This window comes from Trifolium pratense, linkage group LG1 (genome assembly GCF_020283565.1).
Source record: "Trifolium pratense cultivar HEN17-A07 linkage group LG1, ARS_RC_1.1, whole genome shotgun sequence".
In the NCBI taxonomy this organism is placed as follows: Eukaryota; Viridiplantae; Streptophyta; class Magnoliopsida; order Fabales; family Fabaceae; genus Trifolium; species Trifolium pratense.
Genome location: NC_060059.1, coordinates 18,764,227 through 18,788,489, shown reverse-complemented (window position 1 = coordinate 18,788,489; position 24,263 = coordinate 18,764,227). Strand labels below are relative to the sequence as shown.

The 24,263-nt window shown below is 34.0% G+C and overlaps 4 protein-coding genes across 8 annotated transcripts; 3 read left to right on the top strand and 1 right to left on the bottom strand.

Annotated features, from left to right (window-relative positions):
• The first annotated feature begins 713 nt into the window (after positions 1-713).
• Positions 714-7,324, top strand: LOC123902494 (3-isopropylmalate dehydratase large subunit, chloroplastic-like). 5 transcript variants are annotated; one of them, XM_045952237.1, is made up of 16 exons: positions 793-908; positions 1,045-1,185; positions 1,281-1,451; positions 1,545-1,571; positions 1,665-1,754; positions 3,667-3,735; positions 3,960-4,076; positions 4,560-4,634; positions 4,778-4,855; positions 4,937-5,032; positions 5,367-5,416; positions 5,635-5,689; positions 5,852-5,983; positions 6,165-6,212; positions 6,309-6,467; positions 6,841-7,324. In XM_045952237.1, the coding sequence occupies exons 1-16, from the start codon at positions 873-875 to the stop codon at positions 6,976-6,978; spliced, it is 1,482 nt and encodes a 493-aa protein (XP_045808193.1). In that variant the 5' UTR covers positions 793-872; the 3' UTR covers positions 6,979-7,324. The 5 variants fall into 5 exon arrangements, with proteins under 5 accessions (XP_045808195.1, XP_045808192.1, XP_045808196.1 ...); XM_045952236.1 differs by lacking the exon at positions 1,545-1,571 and having other exon boundaries at positions 730-908; positions 1,602-1,754; XM_045952239.1 differs by lacking the exons at positions 1,545-1,571; positions 5,852-5,983 and having other exon boundaries at positions 714-908; positions 1,602-1,754.
• A 738-nt stretch (positions 7,325-8,062) lies between these two features.
• LOC123902493 lies at positions 8,063-10,653 on the bottom strand. Its single transcript, XM_045952235.1, has 3 exons — positions 9,693-10,653; positions 9,221-9,629; positions 8,063-8,995 (listed from the first exon to the last, which is right to left on the bottom strand). Exons 1-3 carry the CDS (start codon positions 10,651-10,653, stop codon positions 8,176-8,178), a joined length of 2,190 nt encoding a protein of 729 aa, XP_045808191.1. The 3' UTR covers positions 8,063-8,175.
• A 4,817-nt stretch (positions 10,654-15,470) lies between these two features.
• On the top strand, positions 15,471-18,925 carry LOC123902492. Its single transcript, XM_045952234.1, has 6 exons — positions 15,471-16,213; positions 17,099-17,271; positions 17,462-17,540; positions 17,628-17,810; positions 18,081-18,253; positions 18,528-18,925. Exons 1-6 carry the CDS (start codon positions 15,710-15,712, stop codon positions 18,583-18,585), a joined length of 1,170 nt encoding a protein of 389 aa, XP_045808190.1. The 5' UTR covers positions 15,471-15,709; the 3' UTR covers positions 18,586-18,925.
• A 2,172-nt stretch (positions 18,926-21,097) lies between these two features.
• LOC123902491 (ethylene-responsive transcription factor ERF096-like) lies at positions 21,098-21,760 on the top strand. Its single transcript, XM_045952233.1, has one exon. It carries the CDS (start codon positions 21,145-21,147, stop codon positions 21,550-21,552), a length of 408 nt encoding a protein of 135 aa, XP_045808189.1. The 5' UTR covers positions 21,098-21,144; the 3' UTR covers positions 21,553-21,760.
• Positions 21,761-24,263: the final 2,503 nt, after the last annotated feature.

Sequence of the window (24,263 nt, the reverse complement as noted above, 5' to 3'; positions counted from 1 at the left end):
GAGTTGTGAGCTTTGATACAAGCTTTTGATTTTTGCTTGGGTTCAGGAGAGAAGAGATGATGTAGAAATGTCATTTGATAACTCTGAGTTTTTGTCCATATAAACCAAATGACTCTGATAAAAATTCTGCTGGACCGAGAAATTGTTATTTTTATCCTTAATTAAGTGCTGCAGATTATGTCATGCAACTATATCAGTAAATCTGGACCATTTGATATGATGCAGAAATTATGTAGATTTTTTTTTAAATATTTTTTTATACATTTAATATACTCAGCTTTTGTTTAGAGAGCTCAACTCCTTAAATGAATCTTAGTTACCTCAAGGGGATTAATCTCCGCAGTTGCGCGCAAAATATACCTTTGATTTACCAAAAAAAAAATACTTAGCTTAAATGTAGACCATTTAATCTTGAATTAACAATCACCGATGTACCGAATAGATTAGTATACAATATTTCGCATACAATTCAAATATGCAATGCACACTACATGAGAGGTGACTTTTTAGTAATCTTGATGTTAGTGACCGTTGAAAGAAATCTTAGATTGTGACCATATGCTACTTCATTCAATGGAAAGTGACAAGAAATATCCTCCCATGGACTTTTAACAATTAGTACATTGTTTTGAGTCAAAAAAAATAAAAATAAATAGTACATTGACTATTGATTGATTATGTTAATCATATAATTTAGTATCCATTTTGATCTTGACAACCTCTTTTTTCAACCAAAAGGGTAAAAATAAAATAAAAATAGACACTACTTATTTTTTGTAAACAAGAATAGACACTACTTATTGATCTCCTTTGTATTAGTTGATAATCTAATTCACAAATTACAATACCTTCCTATCTACCCTACTTCAGTCATGGCTTTCAATTGTTCATCTTTCATCACTTACAAGGTATTTCCATTAAGCTTACACTTTTTTTTTTTGTTACATCCAAAATTGTTCTAATTTTATAGCAATTAATTGAATAAAAATATTATTATTTATTTGAAACTAACAAAAATGTGCAACTTTGATCTTTTAAATTCAGAAAAATCAATTGGGCTATTTTCCTTCATCATTTCCATCATCCTTTATCACTCATAAGAAATGCAAGAAAATAATATCAAAGAAGATTGTTTCTTTGGTGTCACCTAAGAAGAATAAACTTAAACCTTCTACAACTGGTTCAGTTGGGTTCAACTCTTATTCATTGTCTTCATTTTTTAAGATTTTGCTTCAAATTTTTGTTCTAATGATGGGTTTTGTCTTGTTGCTTCATTGTAGAGCAAAAGTCCAATGACGGCGACGGAGAAGATGCTGGCAAGAGCTTCTGAGAAGTGTGAGGTTAAGCCGGGGCAAAATGCTTGGGTTAATGTTGATGTTTTGATGATCAATGATATCACTTGTCCTGGTGTTTCTGGGATCTTTAAGAAAGAGTTCGGTAACATCGCAAAGGTATGTATACTCCAATCTTCTTCACTAAGAAATCAATGTTTTAAAAATTAGACAAAAAATAGAGATTTTGATTTTTTATTTTTTTTTATATAGGAAGAGGTTTATTTATTTGTGTATGAAGCTATTTAAGTTTGTTTTTTGAGATTGAAGGTTTGGGACCGTGAAAAGATTGTAGTTATTCCGGATCATTACATATTCACAAATGATGAACGTGCACACCGTAATGTGGATATTGCAAGAGACTTTTGTATGGAGCAAGATATTAAGTACTTCTATGACATTCAAGATCGTAGTAACTTTAGGGTAAGTATGGTTTTTCTACCAAGAGACTTTTTTTGCTTGCTATTGTAAGTATTCTTTTAAGTTACATCCCTGCCAGTTTTAACAGCTCAAATTCATTAAATTAAGTTGTTATTTCAGTCGAGGAAATTAAGATGATCATTAGCGTCTAGTCTACTACCGAGAGGTGATCTTAGTCGTTCTTGAAGTTTTAACATGCGACACCTGATTAATCACATTAAAAAATGTGATTAATTCATTTGAATCGATTGTGAATTCTATTTACGGTCAAAATTGTGGTTAATTCAACTACATGTTTAACCATAATTTTACAAGTTTGAATGTAATTTAAATTAAGCTAACTGATGTAGAAAAAACATAATGTTCATAAAACATTTTTGAATTAAATATAAACTTAGGTTCTATTTAGCAAAAAAAAATAGCGGATAGTTGATAAACTAGTTTTATGGCAGATAAATTTATAGTGAATAAATTAGCTGATTGAATTTGTAATTTTACTAAAATTAGCGGTTAAATTAGCTTATAAATATAAAATGTCATTGTTAAGAATCATGGAATCATAGGGATAGAGATCATACTCATAAGTAAGATAGAGAGCATAAGAATATTTATGAGGAAGATACTCATAGAAATTCACATTGAATGAATATAGATTGATAAAAGAATGATTAAAATATACAATGGAGTAGCTTATTTATAAGACTATTTGTAGTAACCAACTCTCTAAGTAACTTTCTAACCTCCTAACCAACTTGGTAACCTATCAAGTAACTCTAGTTAATTAACTAATTATCTATATTCTTAACAGCAATAAAAAAAAATGGTTAATTAATATTTAATTTTTTCAAGTAAGATGATATGCGTAAAATTGAAATAAAAAAATGATAAAATACGAACTTATAAGCTATAATTCATATAAGTTATGACATGGGGGTGTAACTAGGATTATGACTGGTGTTACCATTAGTTTTCTATGCATGTATCAATCAGTGGTTCAAATTACAAAGTTTTAAAAATTGCAAGGAAATCCTTTGTTTTAGAATATTGTTTCAAACAACCCAGTCATAATTCCTCAATTTCAATTCAAATATCACTCGCTTCCTCCCTCCCCTCGCTCTCCGCTGTGGGGTTTTCGCGCGGAAATTCCCGCCGGAATTTGAATGTCAGTGCCTTCAGTTTACTACTTCGCAGCAGCGGTTGCCAAACTACGGCGGCGTGCAAAATTAGCTTTGGCGGTTCTACTTCATTCGCCACATGAAAAGCTACTGCTTAGTTGAAAGGTTAATTTATAATTTGGCCACTCATTCGTTTTTTAACTACTAATTATTTAATTGGTATGAAGTTTTCACCGCGGTGGCTAATCTCCGATGGGAAACATGTTGTTAACTGTTTTTATTTCTATTTAGGCTCTATTTGACAAAACGGTAACTGAGAAACTAACTTATAGCGGATAAAGCTTAAAACATATAAGTTAGTTGATTGAATTTGTAGTGTTTGATAGAATTATCGATTGAACTAACTTATAAATGTGAAATGACATAAAAATGATATATTTGATTAATATTTAATTTTTTTTCAAGTAAGACGACAGGGTAAAATTGAGAGAAAAATGATAAGCTATAAGCTAGTCAAAATAAGCTATAAGCTTGTAAGAAAATGTCGTTATATGGGCTTATAAGCTATAAGCTCAAAAATGTGTTTTGTCAAACAGACCCTTAGAACCACCTGTGATGGACAATTTTATTTGATTTTAATGATCATTCATTTTAGTTAGTAGATTTTTTATTAGAAACTCAAACTTAAGCAGTTATTTTATTTCATTTAAGTAATTTTAATTTATTGACTGTCAATAAATAAGGTTCAATTAAATTCCTTAAAAAATCTTATAGACTGGAAAATAATTTATACCTTGCAGGTCAATCCTGATTATAAAGGTGTTTGCCACGTTGCTCTTGCACAAGAGGGTCATTGCAGACCTGGAGAGGTAACTTCTGTTACCATTTAACAAAGCTATTGACATGATAATAAAATTTGTAATATAAAGGTTTCAAAGCTGTTCTAAATTCTAATTGCTGAGTTTCATGGTGCTTCACCGTTGTAAAATTAATTACATATTAGTTATGGATTGATTATCTATATATTTAATAACATAATGTAACTATTGTAGAATCCACTGTTCTAATCACTTGACATATGATATGATACCAGGTCTTGCTTGGTACAGATTCACACACGACATCGGCTGGAGCGTTTGGTCAATTTGCTACTGGAATTGGCAACACTGATGCAGCTTTTATATTGGGGACAGGAAAGATCTTACTCAAGGCAAGTCAACACATATCATTAAATTATATGTGAAATCCTACGACTATTTGATTGAAGACATTGTCTTATCAATGTTGTTTTCGTTCCAGCAATAGCAAATGTCTGAAGATTCAGAAAAATAAAATATGCAATTGCTATTTTATTTGGTGTTTTGAGTGGATATCATAAGTGATAGGCAGTAACCTGTTAATTGAGTTGTTAGCTCACTCGAGTAAATAAATTTACTATGAAATATTTTATTTTGTCATGGCCATATGCTGATTTTCTATAATACCATGGATAATCTTTCAATTAACATTGAATTACAAAGATTGGAAAGATTCTTCAATAATAATATTTTGTTTCTTAATTTGCAAGCTATGTCCAACCAATCGCATAAAGGAAATAACAATTCTAATTCCGCAAAAAGGCCATTCTTCTGAGTTTATTGATGAAGGTTAAAACCTTTGAGCACTGATAATATCCTGAATACACTTACTGCAGGTGCCTCCAACACTGAGATTTGTACTTGATGGCGAAATGCCAAACTATTTGCTTGCAAAGGATCTAATTTTGAATGTAGGTGACAAGTTCCTCTATTATGTTTTTCCATTTGAATCAAACTCGGTTGTCAGAATTATGTAACACAAGTGGATTATAATGTAACTATTATTTTCTCTCGGCGGTGTTGCCATGTGCAAACATTAACTGCCAACATTCAGATCATTGGCGAAATATCTATGTCTGGTGCAACATACAAAACGATGGAGTTTGTTGGGACCACCATTGAAAGTTTAAGTGTATGTATACATAGGTTTTTCTTTTTCTCTATGCTAATGTTATTTTCCCAAGTATAAGATTTCTGAAATGTTGCATTGTAGATGGAAGAAAGGATGACACTATGTAACATGGTTGTCGAAGCTGGAGGAAAAAATGGTATTGTTGCTGCTGACAGGATCACATTCAAGTACCTTGAGGTTGTTGGAATTAATCAGTTCCCGTTATGTTCTAAATTTAATTATTTATGTCTTCTCTCGGTTAACAAACTTGTTATAAATGTTTATGCTTATGCTTACTACTCATGCATATTCATACATGCAACATGCTGAATTTTCAATATAATAAAAAAAGAGTGAGATGCACTAGCTCTGTAATGCGTTAGATAAGATCCTGCACGTGTTTATGCATGTAAACTAACAAGTTTTGCCGATCGTACTCTTATTTCATTTATACTTATTTTACATCTTAATTCTTTCTTCTATCTCTCGTTGCCATGGATTGGATTATATAGTGTTTGGTTGATTTGCACAGGATAAGACATCTACACCGTACGAACCAATTTTCAGTGATGAAAAAGCAAGGCAAGTTCTGTTTCCTTCATGATTGCCATACATATGCAATTATTATTGTTTGTTTGATCAATAAATATCAAGGTATAAATTGTCTTGTGGTGGCTATTAGCTAGTTATGTTATATTGTTATTCATTTCAGTATTACGCAACCACATCTTACCAAAACACGTCATATCTTTCCCTCATATGTGACTTGTTTTTCATTTTCTTTCTTGCTGATGTGCTAGGTTTCAAGCACAGTATAGGTTTGATGTATCAAAGATGGAGCCGTTGGTGGCAAAGGTAGTTTTACTTTAGCTTCCTCATATTTTCATCTTCACTTTGCCCTAAAAATGTTATGAATCTTGTTTTATAAAATATAGTTTTATGTCTGATTCATGATGTAACATAATATATTTAAATTACCGTCAAAAAATAATATATTTAAACTAAAAAAAAAAACAGCCACATTCCCCTGATAACCGTGCTTTGGCAAGAGAATGCAACAATGTTAAAATTGACCGAGTATACATTGGATCGTGCACTGGTGGAAAGACTGAAGATTTTATGGCTGCAGCAAAAGTTTTCTTAGCTGGTGTATGTCTGCTATAATTTTCTTTCTCTTTCATTTTCTTTTTCCCATGAAAACTGCTTATTGTAAAAATTGGTTCACACTTGCACATTTATAATAGTGTGTTAAAATATTGTAAAGATTATTGCCGGTCTTTTCAAACTTTTTTACCATCTTTTAACATAATTAAAATTGGTTCAACTGTAGGGAAATACTGTCAAGGTTCCTACTTTTCTTGTTCCTGCTACCCAAAAGGTGTGTGGAGGTGTACTACTTCTATTCAAGAATATGAACTGTTTCCATTCAGCAGAGTCGTGGATTGGACATGCCACTCATTTACTACTTTTTCAGGTTTGGATGGACATATACACGCTCGAGGTACCTGGCTCAGGTGGCAAGACATGTTCAAAGATATTTGAAGAAGCTGGTTGTGATCCACCTGCAAGTCCTAGCTGTGCTGCATGTATGGGTGGCCCAAGAGACACGTATGGACGCTTAAATGAACCCAAGGTAAACTCAAACATTCTCAGTAATATAACGTGGAAGGAAACCGTTAATTTATAGCTATACATTTCATGTGTTAACGGTTCGGTTTTGATCATGTTTTTACATTTTTCTAAAAATGTACGCAGAAAGAATATATATTTTGGCCAACTCATTTTGGGTAAGGGACTTATTTTGGCACCCAATGATATATGAGATATTAGCAATTTTTTGTCTTAAGTTCTCAAAATCAAGAATGGAAAGGGACAGTTTATATAAAAACTAATGCTTACTTGATCTATAGATAAATACAACACACTTAACACTCAATATTTTTATGTCACAAGTTTGTTATTTGGTTTTCCTTTTGATGTAACTAATGAAAGGACTCTGACAACAGGTATGTGTCTCAACAACAAATCGAAATTTTCCTGGTAGGATGGGGCACATTGAAGGCCAGGTCTATCTTGCTTCCCCATATACTGCAGCAGCATCTGCATTAACAGGTTTTGTAACTGATCCGAGAAAGTTCTTGTAGTGAGATAGCATATGCAAAAACCAGTTTCTACTTTCTATGACTGGAAGAATCCAAATTTATATGTTAGAATAATATGTAGTTTAAGTCAATTGTTTTACATACAAATTAGAGTTTGTAAGCATAGAGCATATTAGTATGTTACAACTTGGCAGCAATCCAAGAATTGTTAGATTAGATTATAACTTATGTATACATTCATGCCAAGATATGCAAGTATTTCTGTTGAAATTCACGTGCAACAGCACCAGAATAATTTCATGTAGAAGCAATCTTATGGCGGCGGTTCTTCTCGAACTTCCTGTATCAAGCCAAATGTGTATCAATCCCAAGCATTATGTTTTTTTTTCTTTTCTCTGAAAGCTAGCTTAAGTATAAATTAAGGTGCGTGTGGTTGGATTTGACACACATCTAATAACTGGATTGAATCTAACAATTTTAGCTTATATAAGACACTTGGACCAAAACAGAAAAATACTTACATAAGCACTCTCTTAATTCTTAAAGCATGGTTTTCTTCAGCCCTACAGATTTAAGCAGAAACTTCCAAAACAGCCTAATTGCAAAGGAAAAACTACTAAGCAACAATGTAAAGTTGAAGTTATGTTTGGAGAACATTGAAAAGACTTCAGCATGTCACTGAAGTAGATAGAACCTACGTATCACGAATACTTTAGATTGAACAGGTGTCCGGTGTTTGTCACAAACACACACAACATCAACATATGCATTTACATTTAGGCTAGCCTTACATTTAATCACTTTCATTTTTTCAAATTATTATTGGTGCATATGTGTTAGAATCGTGCTTAGTGTCCGTGTTTGTATGAGTTCTTTAGAACCACAAAATGCTACCTAAAAAGTCAGTCAACCAGTATACTGAGATACTCATTCTACAAAAAGCTACTCATCATATACATATATCATATATGCAGTTGTAACTTGGACTGAGATTCTCATTCTACAACTATTAAGAAAATAGAGATAATACATAAAATATAAATATATAATTATATGATGTATGATGTGTATAGGGTTGTGGAATCCCAGTAGATTCAAAGAATAGTAAAGTGAAAGTGTACATTAGTTGGAATGACACAAAAGAGTTAACAAAAAGATATTAATAAAAAATGAAGAAAATTACATTTTAGTCCTTTCCCATGACACATGCTACACAACCCTACATCAGCCAGTGGTTTGTCACAGAAGGCTGGTGCCGGTGGTATTGTCATCAGCTGAAGAAGAAGAGCGGTTGCGATTATTCTTCTTGGCCTTGGCTTTGGCCTTGTCCTTAGGGTCGCCACCACACACAATTGAGCACTCAAGACCGCATATAGTACTAAAGCAAGAAAACAACCCATTCCCTCCTGACCCTCCATCTGTGTTCCTCCGCGAGTGGCGGCTGGTCTTTGTGCTTGTTGTCGTTGGAAAGCTTGACAACTCACCTTGGTCTATCACCGGAGGCAACTCCGTCCGCCACCTGTCTAATTTTGACTCCAATCCTTCCACACTCTCATCCAAGCTCCACCCTCCAACTGTTGAGGTATCCTCATCGATCACCGGCTTCCTTGCCATTGCAGCTGCAACCTCCGAAGGAGATGGTCCCAGCTCCGACTCCGTCATCATAACCGGCCTCATGTTTGCCAAGTTAGACCTCATCGGCGTTTGGTATTCCATTGCACCGTTCATCTTCCCAAACGGATGCAGTGGAGTACCCCTTTGTGAACCACCAAACCCCATTGCTGGGTTGAACTTCGTAACCGCCGGTGAATTCCTAAAATGTGGTGCCACCGCCGGAGAGTTTCGAAACTGCGGCATGGGGGAATTCCTGAACTGTGGCATGGGGGAATTCCTAAACTGCGGCATTGGAGAGTTCCTAACCGGATGCATAGGTGAGTTGTTATACTCCGGTATAGGTGAATTCCTAAACTGGGGCATCGGAGAATTCTTAAACTCCGGCATTGGCGAGTTTTTAAACTGTGGCTTAGGAGAATTCATATATTCCGGCATAGCCGAAGATCTAATAAAATTTGGCTTTGGAGAGTTCATATACTCCGGCATAGGAGATTTATGAAACTGCGGCTTAGGAGTGCTCATATACTCCGGCATAGGAGATTTATGAAACTGCGGCTTAGGAGTGCTCTTATACTCCGGCATAGGAGATTTATAAAACTGCGGCTTAGGAGTGCTCTTATACTCTGGCATCGGAGATTTATGAAATTGTGGCTTAGGAGAGTTCATATACTCCGGCATCGGAGATTTATGAAACTGCGGCATAGGAGAGTTCTTATACTCCGGCATCGGAGATTTATGAAACTGCGGCTTAGGAGAGTTTTTATACTCCGGCATTGGAGATTGCTTATAGTGCGGCTTCGGAGAATTCTTATATTCCGGCATCGTCGGAGATTTCATAAACTTCGGCATCGGAGAGTTTCTAAATTCCGCTGGAGCCACTGCCGGAGGTGGTGGATAATGACGTCTTGGCGTGGCCTTAACTTCATATGCAATGTTATGTTTCTCATTCATTTCATTATCGGTTGTAGCACCTTCAGAACCGCTATTAACATCATTATCATCATCATCATCATCATCATCATCAACCTCATTTTCATGGTTGTTGTTGTTGTTGTGGTGGTGGTGGTGGGGGTGGTGGTGTTCATTGTCATCATGGTTGTTGTTGTTGTGGTGGTGGTGGGGTTGGTGGTGTTCATCATCATCATGGTTGTTGTTGTTGTGGTGGTGGGGGTGGTGGTGTTCATCGTCATTGAATGGTGGTGGCGGCGGTTGATCCACGTGTGTCTCTGAAGGAGTAGAACTTGTTTTTCCATTTTTAACCTTCCACGGAACAACTGCATCGCTGAGAACAGAACCTGTAAATTTTCCAGAAACACTGCTGATTATAGAACTAGCCTTAGACGACGATTTCTTGCTTTTCTTCTTCTTCTTATTACTTTTCTTCACCTTATACTCGCTAATTTCAGAACCAGAAATTGCAGAATTAGCTCTTTCTTTATTAATACTATTGCGTTGGTGTCGCATAACGGCTTCAGAGGCAACAAGAATAGAGCTTGTATCACTTTTCGTTCGTCGGAGTTCAGGTTTACCGCCACCGGCTCCGCCGCCTCCACCGGCAGAAACAACACGAGGACTAAGATAATTATGGTTATCATAAGTATCTTTTTCTCCCATCAAATGCTGGTAACCAACGGCGGAGGCATCATGCGTATAAATTGGCATACTCCTCATCGAACTATCGAGAACGGTAAAGCCGATATTGAGAATCCCCTGAGGTCTACCGGAAGGACGACGGACCTGAAGAGCGACAAATCGCATACCAAGAGGAGCACGGTCATTGTGAAAAGGTCTAGCCGGCGCAGGAATGAGGTTTCCAACGAGGACACGAACGGTGCCAACATGGATATCTTTGAACCAATGTAAAGCATAGATCTCAATCATGATTGCTGATGTGTCACTGTATAGAAAGTCTTCGTCCACGCGAAAAACAAATTTGTCGTTCCATGTTGGATTCGTGTGGCCTTGTGTGTCCACACGAGTGGAAAGTTTTCTATCAGGATGAACCCATGCAACCGCGTAGGTTCGCATGTTTCTTCCGAGAGAAGCCAAATCTTGTGCTGATATAACATTTAGTTCCAATAATTGGAACGGCGGTTGAGACATAATTGTGAGTTTCTTCTAATATCTAACAATGTGATGATGGTAATGAGAAATGGATATGGAGCCAAACTTCACGGTACCAAAGAATTTTCCTTGTATTTTTATTTGAGTTTGTAGGAACGGACGTATTTTTTGTATAGTTTCTCTGATGTGTTGGAACGTTTGAGGGTTTTGATCCAAGAGAAGGTGAAAAGGGAAGAGAAATGGAAGTTGCGGTGGGTGGAAGGGGTGGTGCCGCTCGTGGTCGTCCGGGAAGAGGACGACGAAAGAGGGCGTGGCATGAATGGGAAAAATTCTATAGAAGAAAGATGAAAATAACAAAAGATGCTAATAAGGCCTTTGCTGTCATTTTGGCTTTCCCAATCACAGTCATTCTAAACGACACCCAATCATTCGTTGTTTTACTTCTCTAGCGTTTGTTTTCCCCGTTTTTCTCGTTAGCCTTTGCCATTTTAGAATTTAGATTTTCTTTTTTCTCTCTCTGTTGGGATGTGCCAAAATAAAATTGGATTTTGTCAAACAATATTGTTCTTTGGTCCAACAATATTGTTAACAAACAAAATCTCTTACTATTATAAACCAAACATAAATTATGCCAGATTGTATTACAGACCGTACCTTCTTTTTTTGGAACAGATTGCCTGCCTGGTTGAAATGTGATACAATGTATCATTTCAACCGTCAGATCAGACGGTTCAAATTACTAAATTAACTTCAAACCATCTCAACTATCGATCTCAAATCGGATGGCTAAGACCAATTACTCACTTGTAACTGTGTTACATCCAAATCCGATTTTGATATGGATGGCAACAAAGGTGACTCCACCTTGTACAACATACCGAGTTATTTTTTAATGGTGAACACTCCGGTACTTAATTTACATTGTTGGATACCGGTACCTTTTAGATAAAATTCATTGTCATTTTATATTTTCATATTAATTTATATTTAAAATTTCATATTTTAAATGAATTTTTCCTAGAGAGTACTAGTACCTAATGATGTAAATTCGGTACTTTAGAATTTATCTTTTTCTAATTATTTAGGGGAGAGTTCCCGAGTTTAGTTGCCTTAATTCTAACATGGGGAAATGATGTAAGTTTGAGCTGAAACTTCCTTTACAAACTATTAATTTCAATTTTTTATTAGTTAATTTGTTTTTGGCTCCAACACATGTTTGGCTTCATACATTTTTTTTTGGTTTACAATGAGTGGGAATCGGACCCATGACATATAACATACTCCCCAAACCCCTCACCATTAGACCAAACCTAGTGGCTTCATACATGTTTAACATAATTATAATTGGATCAAGTTCAAACTTCAATATCTGGAATGAACAAATTTTGATCCTCTCATGTTGTAACCAACCAAATTTGAATAGGAGAAAAATGAACCGAATGTTTGAACCAATTTCCAAACCAGTACATGATACAAATATTTATATATCAGATGTGAACCAATTTTTTCCTCAAAAAGAACTACGTGAACCTATCTATTAGATTACAGAATAAAACTTCCTCAATTATTTTTTGTGTACAATTTAGTGAAGGGAACCAACTCTTGAAAGAGTTTGTGCAATGTTCAAAACGAACAGTTAAGTATAATTTTGCGATTTAACACAACCATCGCGTTGGTTTGGTGGCATCGCTCATGCCTTTCCATCTAACTATACGTATCCTACCACTAACGGACATGGACATGTCTTTTAACATTTAAATTTGATGATCTTGTACATAAAAGATAAAATTCATAACACAGACAATCAGATTCAACATAGGACCAGAGTTATATTTCACAAAGATCATCTGAAAACTTGTTACATACGTAATCTGTATTTAAACATTCCAACATTGCTATTTTGAAAATTATATGTTTTGAAAATTCTCTTACACTTAACACCCAAAAAGAGCTTAATAAAGACAATTATTAGAAGTTTGCATGAACTAATCTAGACACTGCACAATGCACATTATAAGATATATATCAACCCTAACATTTGTCAAGTAGTAAGATGCAACTCACAAGTCAATCAATCAACCATGGGGAAATGGAGTGGAGCTGCTTTGAGGGCATCATCTTGGTCGGGGTTTTCCATAGACATTTTAGCTAATTCTTCGAGCAACTTCGGGGGAACAGGTGGCATATAATGACCATAATTCTTCGATTTGGTGGGGTTGCTGCTGTATTTTCTGTCCTTGTAATCTATGAACATCCTTCCAAATTGATTAGACCTAAGCCATGGCCCCAAAACATTTTGATTTGTAGATTCTGCATCAGTTTTGGTGTCGCGCAGTTTACAATTGGTTTCAATGTGACCAATCAAGCCACAAGTGAAGCAGAAATGAGGAAGCTTCTCGTATCGAAAATCAATCCACTGTACTCCATCCTTGACGCTACGAATGTGTATCCCTGCTTTGATAGGTTTATTGATTTCAAGATTTACCTTGATTTTGACGATCAGTTTGTTTTCGGGATATTTGTATAACTCGGATGCAAGAACAGCAGTACCCATGCTGGCAGATCCTATCTTGATTCCCATCTGTTTAGTTTTGCAATAAGGAGGCAATCCCCATAGTTGAATCCATATCGGAGCATGATGAAACTCTAATGATCGCACGTCTATGTCTCTTTTCCAAGGCTGTATGATGAGCCAAGAATTCCTAAAAACCCAAGGATTTCCTTGAATTATTCTCTTGGTATCTATTTGTTCGTCCATAAAGAAATGAAATAACTTGTCGTCAATCTGTTCAACCCGAAAACCCTTCGGATTGCACCAAATGTTACCTAACACGTTTCGAATTGAGTTCTTGCGAATAGTTTTTTCAGAAATGATTTTTCCAAGAAAGCTGTTTTGATATTCTTCTAGTTTATCTTGTACATTACTGTCATCAAAATTGACGACAGAATCTGTTTCAACAGGGTCTTCAGCAGTAACTGTTTCTTCTGTTGGAACATATTGAATTGTAGGATCTTGAGAAGTGGTTGCATTTTCATTATGCATCTTCATCATGGGAGATAGGGAATTTTTTATCAACTTGGTATTGATTTCAGTAGAATTCTGTGTAGGATTGTTTGGTGAAATTGTTGACATGGTAAAAACGCAACGAAGAGGAAGCACACAATAAGATCTCAGAGAAAGAGATACAGTGAATAACAGTTGAAGAAAAATTTGATCAAGAAAGTGACAGAAATCACCAAGAAGCTGAAACTTTTTGGTTACACAAACTATTGGTTTCAGTTTCTAGTTTACTGATATATGTATAGTAGTGACATGCAAATCACTCAATATACCTTTTATATAATCCATTAATTTGGGACTAATATGAGATTTTTGTTGTTGTTTAGGGTTGGATTTCTGACTCGTGTTTGGATTATTTTATTTGTACTTTTTGTCTTTTACTTAATCATCAAATTGACATGTTTAGAGTAATTAATAATTGGAACAAGTTTAAACATGAATACCAGTAGTGAACAAACTTTGGTCCACTCATACTATAAGAGAAAAAAAAATGATTGAATTGTTTGATCCAAACCAGTATATTATACTAATTAATAAATGAATCATTGAATAACATGCCAAAATAAAATAGTTCATAATTAATAGTAATGTATTAACAACTAACCTCATAAATCCTTACTTAATTGATAAATACCAGTATTGTTAGGTTGGGCGCCTTGTTCTGGTTTTGAATCTGAAACCTCACAATTGTGTGTGAGTTTTAGTAGTGCTTATCATTTCGTCTACATACAAAATAGAAAACTATACAACAACTAGTTTGTAATTCTTCACTAAAAACAAAAACTTACTTTATAATAAACTATAATTAACAAATAGTTGATTCCCCCTCGCAAGCGAAAGATAGTACATATTGAGCACTCCCGGTTTGAATTATAATTCTATAGCACCGACATTTGAAATCAAAGACGTCTCTGATATCCAACACATGTCAGATACTGACACATGTAATTAAATCCAATCATGTTATTTTCTCAATTATTACTGGTGTATCAGTGTTGTGTGTGTGTATTTGTGTCACTCCTTTGACTTGTAAAAATGTTAGGGATGGAGAATTTTATTAAAGAAGTCAACCAATTTATTTGCTTTGAGAAACATGTGATAGGAGACACTTTCCTCCTACGTTTCACTAACATAATCACGTTCATCTTGTTTCTTGCAACTTGGAACCACTTTATAGCAGAACTGATCTTCGAACCAGATTAAACGGTTGGTAAAAGTTTAAAAAAATTAATTAATTAATTAATTAAAAACATCTGGCTATTTTTCTCTTTTCTCGATATATATGGGGAAAAAAAGTTAGGGATATTTATAATAAGAAACATAGTACATATTTTAAAAGATAATGTTATATAATTTGAAAAACATTAAATAATATTATAACAACATCACACGGAAAATAATTCAAGGATAATGTGACATTCTTCATGTTGAACTTTATGCAGTCGACCAGGATTCACTCTAGTAAAAAAACATGGACATTGAAGAATTTAACTGCTACTCTGATTCTTTGCATTGCATAAACATCATCAATGGTCTCGGTGCCAATTATTATATTCATGCGGTCCTAAAAAAGTTGTTACTAAACACCAACTTTGTCACATTCTAAGAGAAGATAACCAATGCGCTGATTTCTTAACAAAGCCTGAGGTTTCATCCGATGCTAATCTCATAATTCATGCTACATCCTCGAAAGGTATTACTATTAGGAATCTTCTTAGAAGCGATTTGGCCGTAACTTTCTTCCCAAAAAAAAAAAAAAGTGTATGATTAAATTGAATGTTCAGATATTTATGACGAATCACATTTTTTTCATTACTTAGATTTATGGAGAAAAAAAAAGATAGCCTTGAAACTCTCATTTTATCGCATCTCAACAACTTTGTCTTTTTCTTTCCATAACATTGCTATTTTTATCATCATAGACCTTGCTTTTCTAAGAACTAAACTAAATTCTATTCTATTTTTTGAACTTGACAAATCTACTATATAGATATATTGAAATATTATTTCTTTATTATCTTGTGGCTAAGCACCATGGATGAGTTTCATACTCCAAACAACACATCAATGGAAAATGAAAATCAAACAACTTTGCGTTCATCTCCATCATTTGAAATATACAACAAATCTCATCATGGAGATGATGATTACAATGATCCACAACAAGTTTTAAAAAGAGCTTCTTTAAGTTTAGAATCCATTGGAAGTGCTGATTTCACTTTTGAAAGAAGCAAAATGGATTTGATTGAAGAAGATGAGAATGAGATTGATAATGATTGGTCAACTGGGATTCAGAATTTGAATCTTGATGATGATGATGTTCAACCTTCTACTCCTCCTATGTATCTTGCAACAGGACTTGGAGTTGATTTTGGTGAAGTTGTATCTTCTGATAATAATGATCTTATCAGTGATGATATTGATATGTTTGTTTCTAGCTTGCAAGAAAGTGAGGATCTTGATGAGTATTATAAGAGAAAGGTTCATGAGTTTCCCTCTCATCCTTTGATTCTGAAAAAATATGCCAAGTTTTTACAAGTGAGTTGCTTTATCTTTTTTAAGGACTTTGTTTTGATTTTGGTCTATTTTGGATTTTTACATGTTCTTCGATTCAACAAGATATATATATTTTGATTCTGATTGAATAGATGCAGGTCCTACTTTTGGATGATATGGGTAGTAGACATTGAAACTAGGCCATGTTTGGATAAACAACTTAAGCGTTTGTACCATAAGGATTTATTATAAGTGCTTATATATAAGTTATTTATATAACAAAAGAGAAAATACAGTCAAACTGTTTTCATATAAGCTATAAGATGTTTTCATAAGCTACTCCGGAGAATTTATGGAAATAAGCTGAAAACAGCTCATGTACATGTCATAAGTTGTTTTCATATAAGCTCAGTCAGCCAGTCTCACAAGTGTTTAAGCAAGTAGGTAAGCTCAAATAAGTCAATTCAAACAAACCAATTGATGTAGTATGTTACATAGGCACTAAAGTTATATATTAGTGAGGTGACACATGGTTGACTTTGATCCAAGGTTTCAAATTGCGGTATTGGTTGTAGTAGCAGTCGCAAAGCAATTATTTATGTTATCAAGAACTGCAGTCAAATGTGGCTGATTGTAATCTCAATTGCGACCGCATTACAGTTGCAAAGACTCAAAAACTTTATGTTGCAGCCAAGATTGCGGCCGCTGATATTTTCAAGTCTTGCTTATGCATGCTTCATAGAACTAATAAAAAAATTGATTACTTGGAGAACTTGTTTTTCAGAATTAAATGCTGATAGAAGAATTAATGATGTTCCTAGAAGAACGGCATGGTTTATTTAATCAACATGTTTAGTTTCATTTTGGGATGTTACTTATAGTTCTTTCTCAGATGCTGACTTCTAAGATTTTCATCTACTGATATAGGGTAAGGGGGAACTTCAAGATGCAGAGGAATATTTTCATCGCGCTACTCAAGCTGATCCTAATGACGGTGAAATCTTGATGCAATATGCCAAGCTGGTGTGGGAGAACCATCACGACAGAGATAGAGCATCAGTCTATTTTGAACGTGCAGCTCAATCAGCACCTCAAGACAGGTAACACTTCCATGCTATATGGCATTTAAAACCTCGAAATATCTTCACTTTATCAGTTAGTACTTTTCTAAAATTAGTTTTTCGACCTTATTTTAGTCTACAGAAACTGGATCGTGATCTTTAAACTTTCGAAATATGTTGAGTTTTCCATGAATAAAAGATAACAGTAAACATGTAACATTCTTTACAGCGATGTTCTTGCAGCATATGCTAGTTTTCTATGGGAAACAGAAGATGATGAGAATGAAGGTGGAAATCGTCAAACTCAGGTGCTTTTTTTGTGCTATCTGAGGGCCGTTGTTTTCCAAACGACACACATTGTTTATTTAATACTAAATGGTTGTAATTGAATACAGAATGACGTTGAAAAACAAAAGACCGAACCTGTCAAGATCTCAAAAGAAGAAAATGGTGCAGAAGATCTTACAACAACTAATTACAGTGAAGACAGTAATGATCCAGATTATTTGAAGAAGATGATTGATGAGAATCCTAACAATCCTTTGTTTCTGAAAAAGTATGCACAGTTTCTGTTTCAGGTGAGACTTCAAAAAAAATTCTTATGTTCATATGTGCACCACATACACACATTGTATAGGAATATATAATGTTAGGCCTGATTCAACGCCGAAGCAAATTTCATCCTTTTATACATAAACTTACATGTGGGCTTTTGCTATTGTTTTTCTGTTCTTTTACTCGTATAACATTTTCTTGGGAATACTTGCATGGTTATGGTTGTAGACATGTTATTACTCGTTGTTTGAGGCTTATAAAATTGCATTCTTTCAACTTAAAATAATGTACAGTCAAAGCGAGATCTTGAAGCAGCAGAGAATTATTACTCAAGAGCAGTCTCGGCTGATCCCAGCGACGGTGAAACGATTTCTGAATATGCTACACTACTGTGGGAACTTCATCATGATCAGGAAAAAGCTTTGTCTTTATTTGAAAAAGCGGTTCAGGCTATGCCTGGAGATAGGTACGATTCTTGGGACACATCACACATGTTCAAGATATATGATATGCTTTATTACTTCATAAGTTGTTACAAAATATTAATTCTGTTGAAGATTAGTTAGTTTGTTGAATTGTATGCAATTCGTGTGGTTGCAAAGCAGTGTGTACATCATGAGTTTTTGTATTGTAGAATTCTGAATTAGAAAATAAATTACTAAAATAATTTTTTTTTTTACTAAATTACTAAAATAATTTAGATCAACATACAAGTGTTTTAACACTTTTCTTGCTTCCAGCAATGTTCTTGCATCATATACATGTTTTCTTTGGGAAACAGAAGACGGTGAAAGTTGAATTCAGACGTAAAGCCAGGTTCAATAAATCTTCTGCAGGAAAATGTCATGACTAAGACTGTTGCTACATTCCGAGACAACAGGCGCGAATAAATGCTCATAGTTATAGAAGAATAAGGAAAACCAAACACAGTCAAGAGAGGGAGGAGCAAGATTAGCTCATGACTCATCTATAGATTAAAGAAAACTAGACTTTATTCATTGCATTATTTTTTGTTTAATTTTTTCTTATTTCTAGAATAAACAAAATTAACTACAGACTCTATCGTCCCGTGTATTACTACTTTTGTACTGAGAAAGTTGTCAACCTTTCACCATAAATTTACCATTCATTACAAGTACTCTTTCTGCAAAGACCAGGATCCCAAAACAAAAATTTATTAATAAAAGTAAGTTGCAACAAATCATCAAAATGTGTATATCAACACCAAAGAGTGATTATCCATATAATAAATAAAAGAACTGAATTAGTGGCCCTAAGGGTGTGCAGGAGGTGCAGCGTCATACAGAGCCCTTTTTTTTTTCCGGACATCAAAGTTTTAACTTAGTATGTGTGTGCGCGTGAACATGTTACTTATAAAAACAATTGGGCACCAATTTCATACTTTGCACATGTATATGCTGCAAGAACATTGCTGGAAGCAAGAAAAGTGTCCTTTTGACAACGGTTTTGCTTCTCATTTGCAAATGACAACGTAATATCAGTTTAAGTGTTAGGTTTTAGATATTGGTTTGGTGATCTCCTTTTGATTTATGACCTCTCAAAGTGTCCTCTTGTGCAAGACTTAGCTAAGTTGACTATTCGTGTTGGTTTTTATTCTTACCAGATCAGGATGAGATAACTCCAACGGCGAGGCTTAAGGCAGGTGGTGATAGGCTCTAGCTAGGTACGGTGGATCACGGTGGGGAATTGGGGAATGTATGTGCAAAACACGTTGCACTCGAATGCACAAGTTAGTAGTATGTGATTAAGGAGGTGTGAAGTAAAAAATGATTGAATTGTGTATTTTGGCGCCAAAACTTGCTTTTATATTAGGGGAGACGGTTATAACTACCTGTGATAGCTGACATCGAGTAATGGGAGCCATTGACATGGAGCGGAGTGGATCGGCTATACGAGGTGTACATGAACTATGATGTCTGTTACCCGAGCCATCAGAAATGAGTGGATCTGGGTTGGATCTTAGAGCACTTGGACCGCATGTATTGGACCTTGCCTCAGTCCGGAACAATTTTAAGGTAATATATTCGAGAGAAGTGCAAAACTAAATGTAAATATCTCTTCAAATCAAAATTCAAATTTTATTTGATACATTGTAGGAGTTTAACCTCTTTCATTAATTCAACCCCCAACTTTACTTTTAATCCATGTCCGTGTACATTGCATGTTGGATTCATTGGTGTGTATTTCTAGGTCTCCCATGTATTTTTTATACCCCAAATATTCCAATTTTTCTCTTGCTAAAAATTTCGGTTCGCAAAAACCGAAGTTTTTTCTAGTTCAAATTCAGGGAAAATTCGATTAATAGAAACTGAATTTTTTTTCAAGGCAAAAAAAATTCGGTTCGTAACAATCGAAGTTTTTATTAAAGGGCAAAAAAGTAAAATCCAGGAGGGGAAAAAGAACAATGGGCCTAAAGCAAAAACATCATGTATCAATGCCCTTTAGTCTCCATGATCTCGTTTTTGTCTCATTGTAAATTAACAATTTGCAAATCTTATTATTCTTGCAACAATATTTATGTAGAATCATATTCAGTAACACAGGGGATTCATGAAGACAATCAAACCTTATAAGGGGATTCATGAAGACAAGAGTAATTAATTGTGTCATTTGCTGGAACCGGATTCTTTCTTTAAAAAAAAGTGTAAGCTCGTTCTAGAAACTTATAAATAGAATAATTTTTTATTTTTTTTAGCAAAATACTTAAATAGTGGAGGATAATATATTGTATCATATGAAATATACAATTTTATACTAATGTGGGGGATCATTGGAATATTAATTGATTACCTAAGTAACAAAATAAAAACTCACTACCAAAAAAAATAAAAAAAACTGATTTCAACAATATGACTCAGAAATGGTTGGTTTGACCTTTTCAACCACCACTAAAACTGATGATTTTTTAGTTTTTTTTTAGTTTTTTTTTATGTATAATATATAGTTTTATTGGCCACAAATTAAGTACTGTTTATTACTTTCTTTCATTGTGCGGCTATTAGTGAAATGAATCCAACGTGGCAAATACACACTTAAAAATGAGGTCAGAATGGTAAATTTGGTCAATTGAATTTCAAAGCTTTGCAAAGCCACCATGTTGACCATCCAAATACAATGAACATGAAACTTTTCAATATATGGTCAATTTTTTTCCTCATTTTAGAACTTTCTTATGACCAACACGTGCCATTAATGCTCATGTTGCCTACTAAGAGTGTGACTATGATTCCATTTTTTCAACTATATATAACTCAAATTGAGTCCTAACCTTATAACCATGCATGCAAAACAACACAAACAAAAATACAAACTATAACCAAAGCAAATTAAGCTACCATGAGTGAAGATAGATCAAGGGGAAAGTCAAAGGACGACGGCGGAAATGTCCGCTACCGAGGTGTTCGAGTTCGACCATGGGGGAAGTTTGCGGCCGAGATTCGTGACTCCAATAACCAGGGTCAGAGGATTTGGCTAGGAACTTTCAACACGGCTGAGGAAGCTGCTAGAGCTTATGATAGAGCTGCGTATGATATGAGAGGTTCAGCTGCAATCCTTAATTTTCCAAATGAATACAATATGCCAGTTAGTACCGGCTTCGGTGCCACTTCTGCTTCATCATCTTCATCTTCTTCGTCTTCAAGGAATGCAAATGCCGGAAGTGGAGGACGACAAGTGTTTGAGTTTGAGTACTTGGATGATCAGTTGTTGGATGAGCTTCTTGATTTTGAAGATAAGAAAAAATAAGAGACCTTGAAAAGTTAACATACTACTAATTATGTACTATATATTACAAATAATGTTACTCATGAAGATGGTACTATATATTATAATTAATGTTACTCATGAAGATAATGTTACTAGTTATACAAACTAGTAATTATGCACGTATGTAATTCACCTAGTTGATAGGGTGATTTAAAGTGCGACTATGATTATAACTAATGAAGTTTTCGAATATTGGTGCAAATTAGTGAAATTTAAGAGTAATACCTTTTTTTCTTTTTAACATATAGATAATAATTAGAGTAGTACAAGAGGTACTGAAATCACTGCTCTAAAAAAAATGAAGTAATCCACCCAAACAATTCAAGGAATAATCCACTAACCAACGGTTTCTATATCCACCCTAATGATCCTATTGCGAATAAACACACCATTTATAAAATAAACATGGTGATTTAACATTTTTAGATAAAAGTCATTTCTAAGAAATTTGTATCTTTTCAAACATCTCCGGTTTTCTAGCCTTTACTTCAAAAATCCTTTCATTTCGCGAACACTAGAGTATCCATACCACCGAATTGCAAACCATCAACACACAGCTCGGAGACCTTGCTTGCCTTTCTTATAAATAGAGAGAAAGCCCTCCAATAAGGATGAAATGGAATTCGACAAAACCGTAGTTAGCCCGAACCACTTATAGCACGAAACTCATTAACCACTCGAGCTCAATATTTTAATTAGTATATGATTGACTTTTCAATTATAAAAGTGATAAAAAAAATTTATAAAAACTCTATTTTTTTTTTTACAAACATAAAAACTCTATTTATTGAGCAGAAAATGTGTTTTGAAAACTACTACAGAAGGAGAGTACAGTACATAGTAATTTAAATTGAATGTAAATCCTGATTATAATGATTATTGAGTTCCAGTGCACATTTATAAAGTGACATTTCTGTTTTAATGGTGGTAACAACTCTATTTATTGCACATCCATTTATTATATGTGCTTTGAAAACATTTATTTGCAATGAATGTAAAGTTGAATTTCTTTCAAATCCTTTGTTCCTTAGTACTCTTTGTTCACATAGGAGTAAATGTTAGGTCCGATCAAAACACTCATTCATCGTTTTAAACATAAAATTTCCCAATGATACTTAACCTAAATTATTAATTATACTCCTTCCGGCATTAATTATAAACAAATTTTCATTTTTCAGATTTATTCAATAACTAATTATTAGAATAAAAAAAGTTATTGTATCAATTATTAGAGGATTCTATATTAGTTACATATTGATGTATGTTGATTAGCAAATCATCTTGATAAGTCAATGACTCAACATCATTGTATATATTGATTACTGTATAATGAAATAATCACGAGACACGATTCTATTACTAATCTATGACCTTAACTATAGACTAAATACATTAGTTATTAAATAAATAAAAAAATTGAAATTTATTTATAATTAAGGCCGGAGAAAGTATAGTATCCCTTACTTTTTCAGTTTGTAAAAAATTAAAAATACTTATGTGGAAGGTTCTAGCAGCAATGTGCCAAAGGGTGGCGAGTTAGCAATTGTCAATGTGTTAAATTCTAACCAACTCCCGGATATCCAGGACATGGGATGTGGAAAGAGAAAATTTGTTTTTCAGTTTTTAATAGAACTATAAAATATGCATACTATTTAGTACGTAGTAGTTTATCTCAATAAATTTTACTTAGGACTTTCTTGCTGATTTTTCTTTGATTTGTTTTTGTAGGTCTTAATGCATGAATAAAAGGAAAATTGCATAATTGATGCAAGTTTCGATGACTTATATTGACTAAGACACCATATGAGGATAATGAAAGACACTCCTTAATGAAGGATAGGTGAAATAATTTTCTATTTTGGCTTAAATATATATTTTTCTCATTATACTTTATACTCCCTCCGGTCCTTTTTATAAGGAACACTTAGGGCAAAAAATTTGGTCCTTTTATAAGAAACTTTGACCAATTTTCAAATGTTTTAAATGTTCAATTTCACTTATGTCCTTATTTATTATGAGAGAGAATTTAAAAATAAGTAAGTTAGTTGAATAAAGATTAATTAAATAAGGGTATACATGGAATAAATTTAAATTTATAAGAGTGTTAAATGAAAATAACTATGTTAAATGTGCTTCATTGGTCTGTGTGATTTTTTGAAAGTGTTAGTTATAAAAAGGACCGGAGGGAGTATATATTCAAAATAATTACATATGCAGGTAAACGGCAACAAGCTGCGCCGTTAATTACTTTTTGAATGACAAAATCAATCTTTTTTAAAACGACATTCATAAACCTATAAGAGACAACATTGTTTATGCATAACCCGTTGAACACTTTTCAAAATATCAACAACATTTAGTGCTACGAAGCCAAAAGTGTCAAACGCAGAGAATATAAAAATATTATTCATTGTCAGGACACGCTTTTTCATATTTCGCTTTGGAATGAGAAACGAAAAATACGGAGAAGAGGTACAATTTTCATTAATGGTACTCCCTACGTCCCATAATATAAGCAAAAAAAAATCAATTTTTCATGTCCCAAATTATAAGCAAAAAAAGCCAACTTTTATCATTTTCAAGATAAACTTTTACTTTTTTTTTTTTGAAGGGAAAAAGATTTATTGAGAAAAATTAATCAGGAGCTACAAAATATTTATCTTTTTGGATAAAGGGCCATATACAAGTTG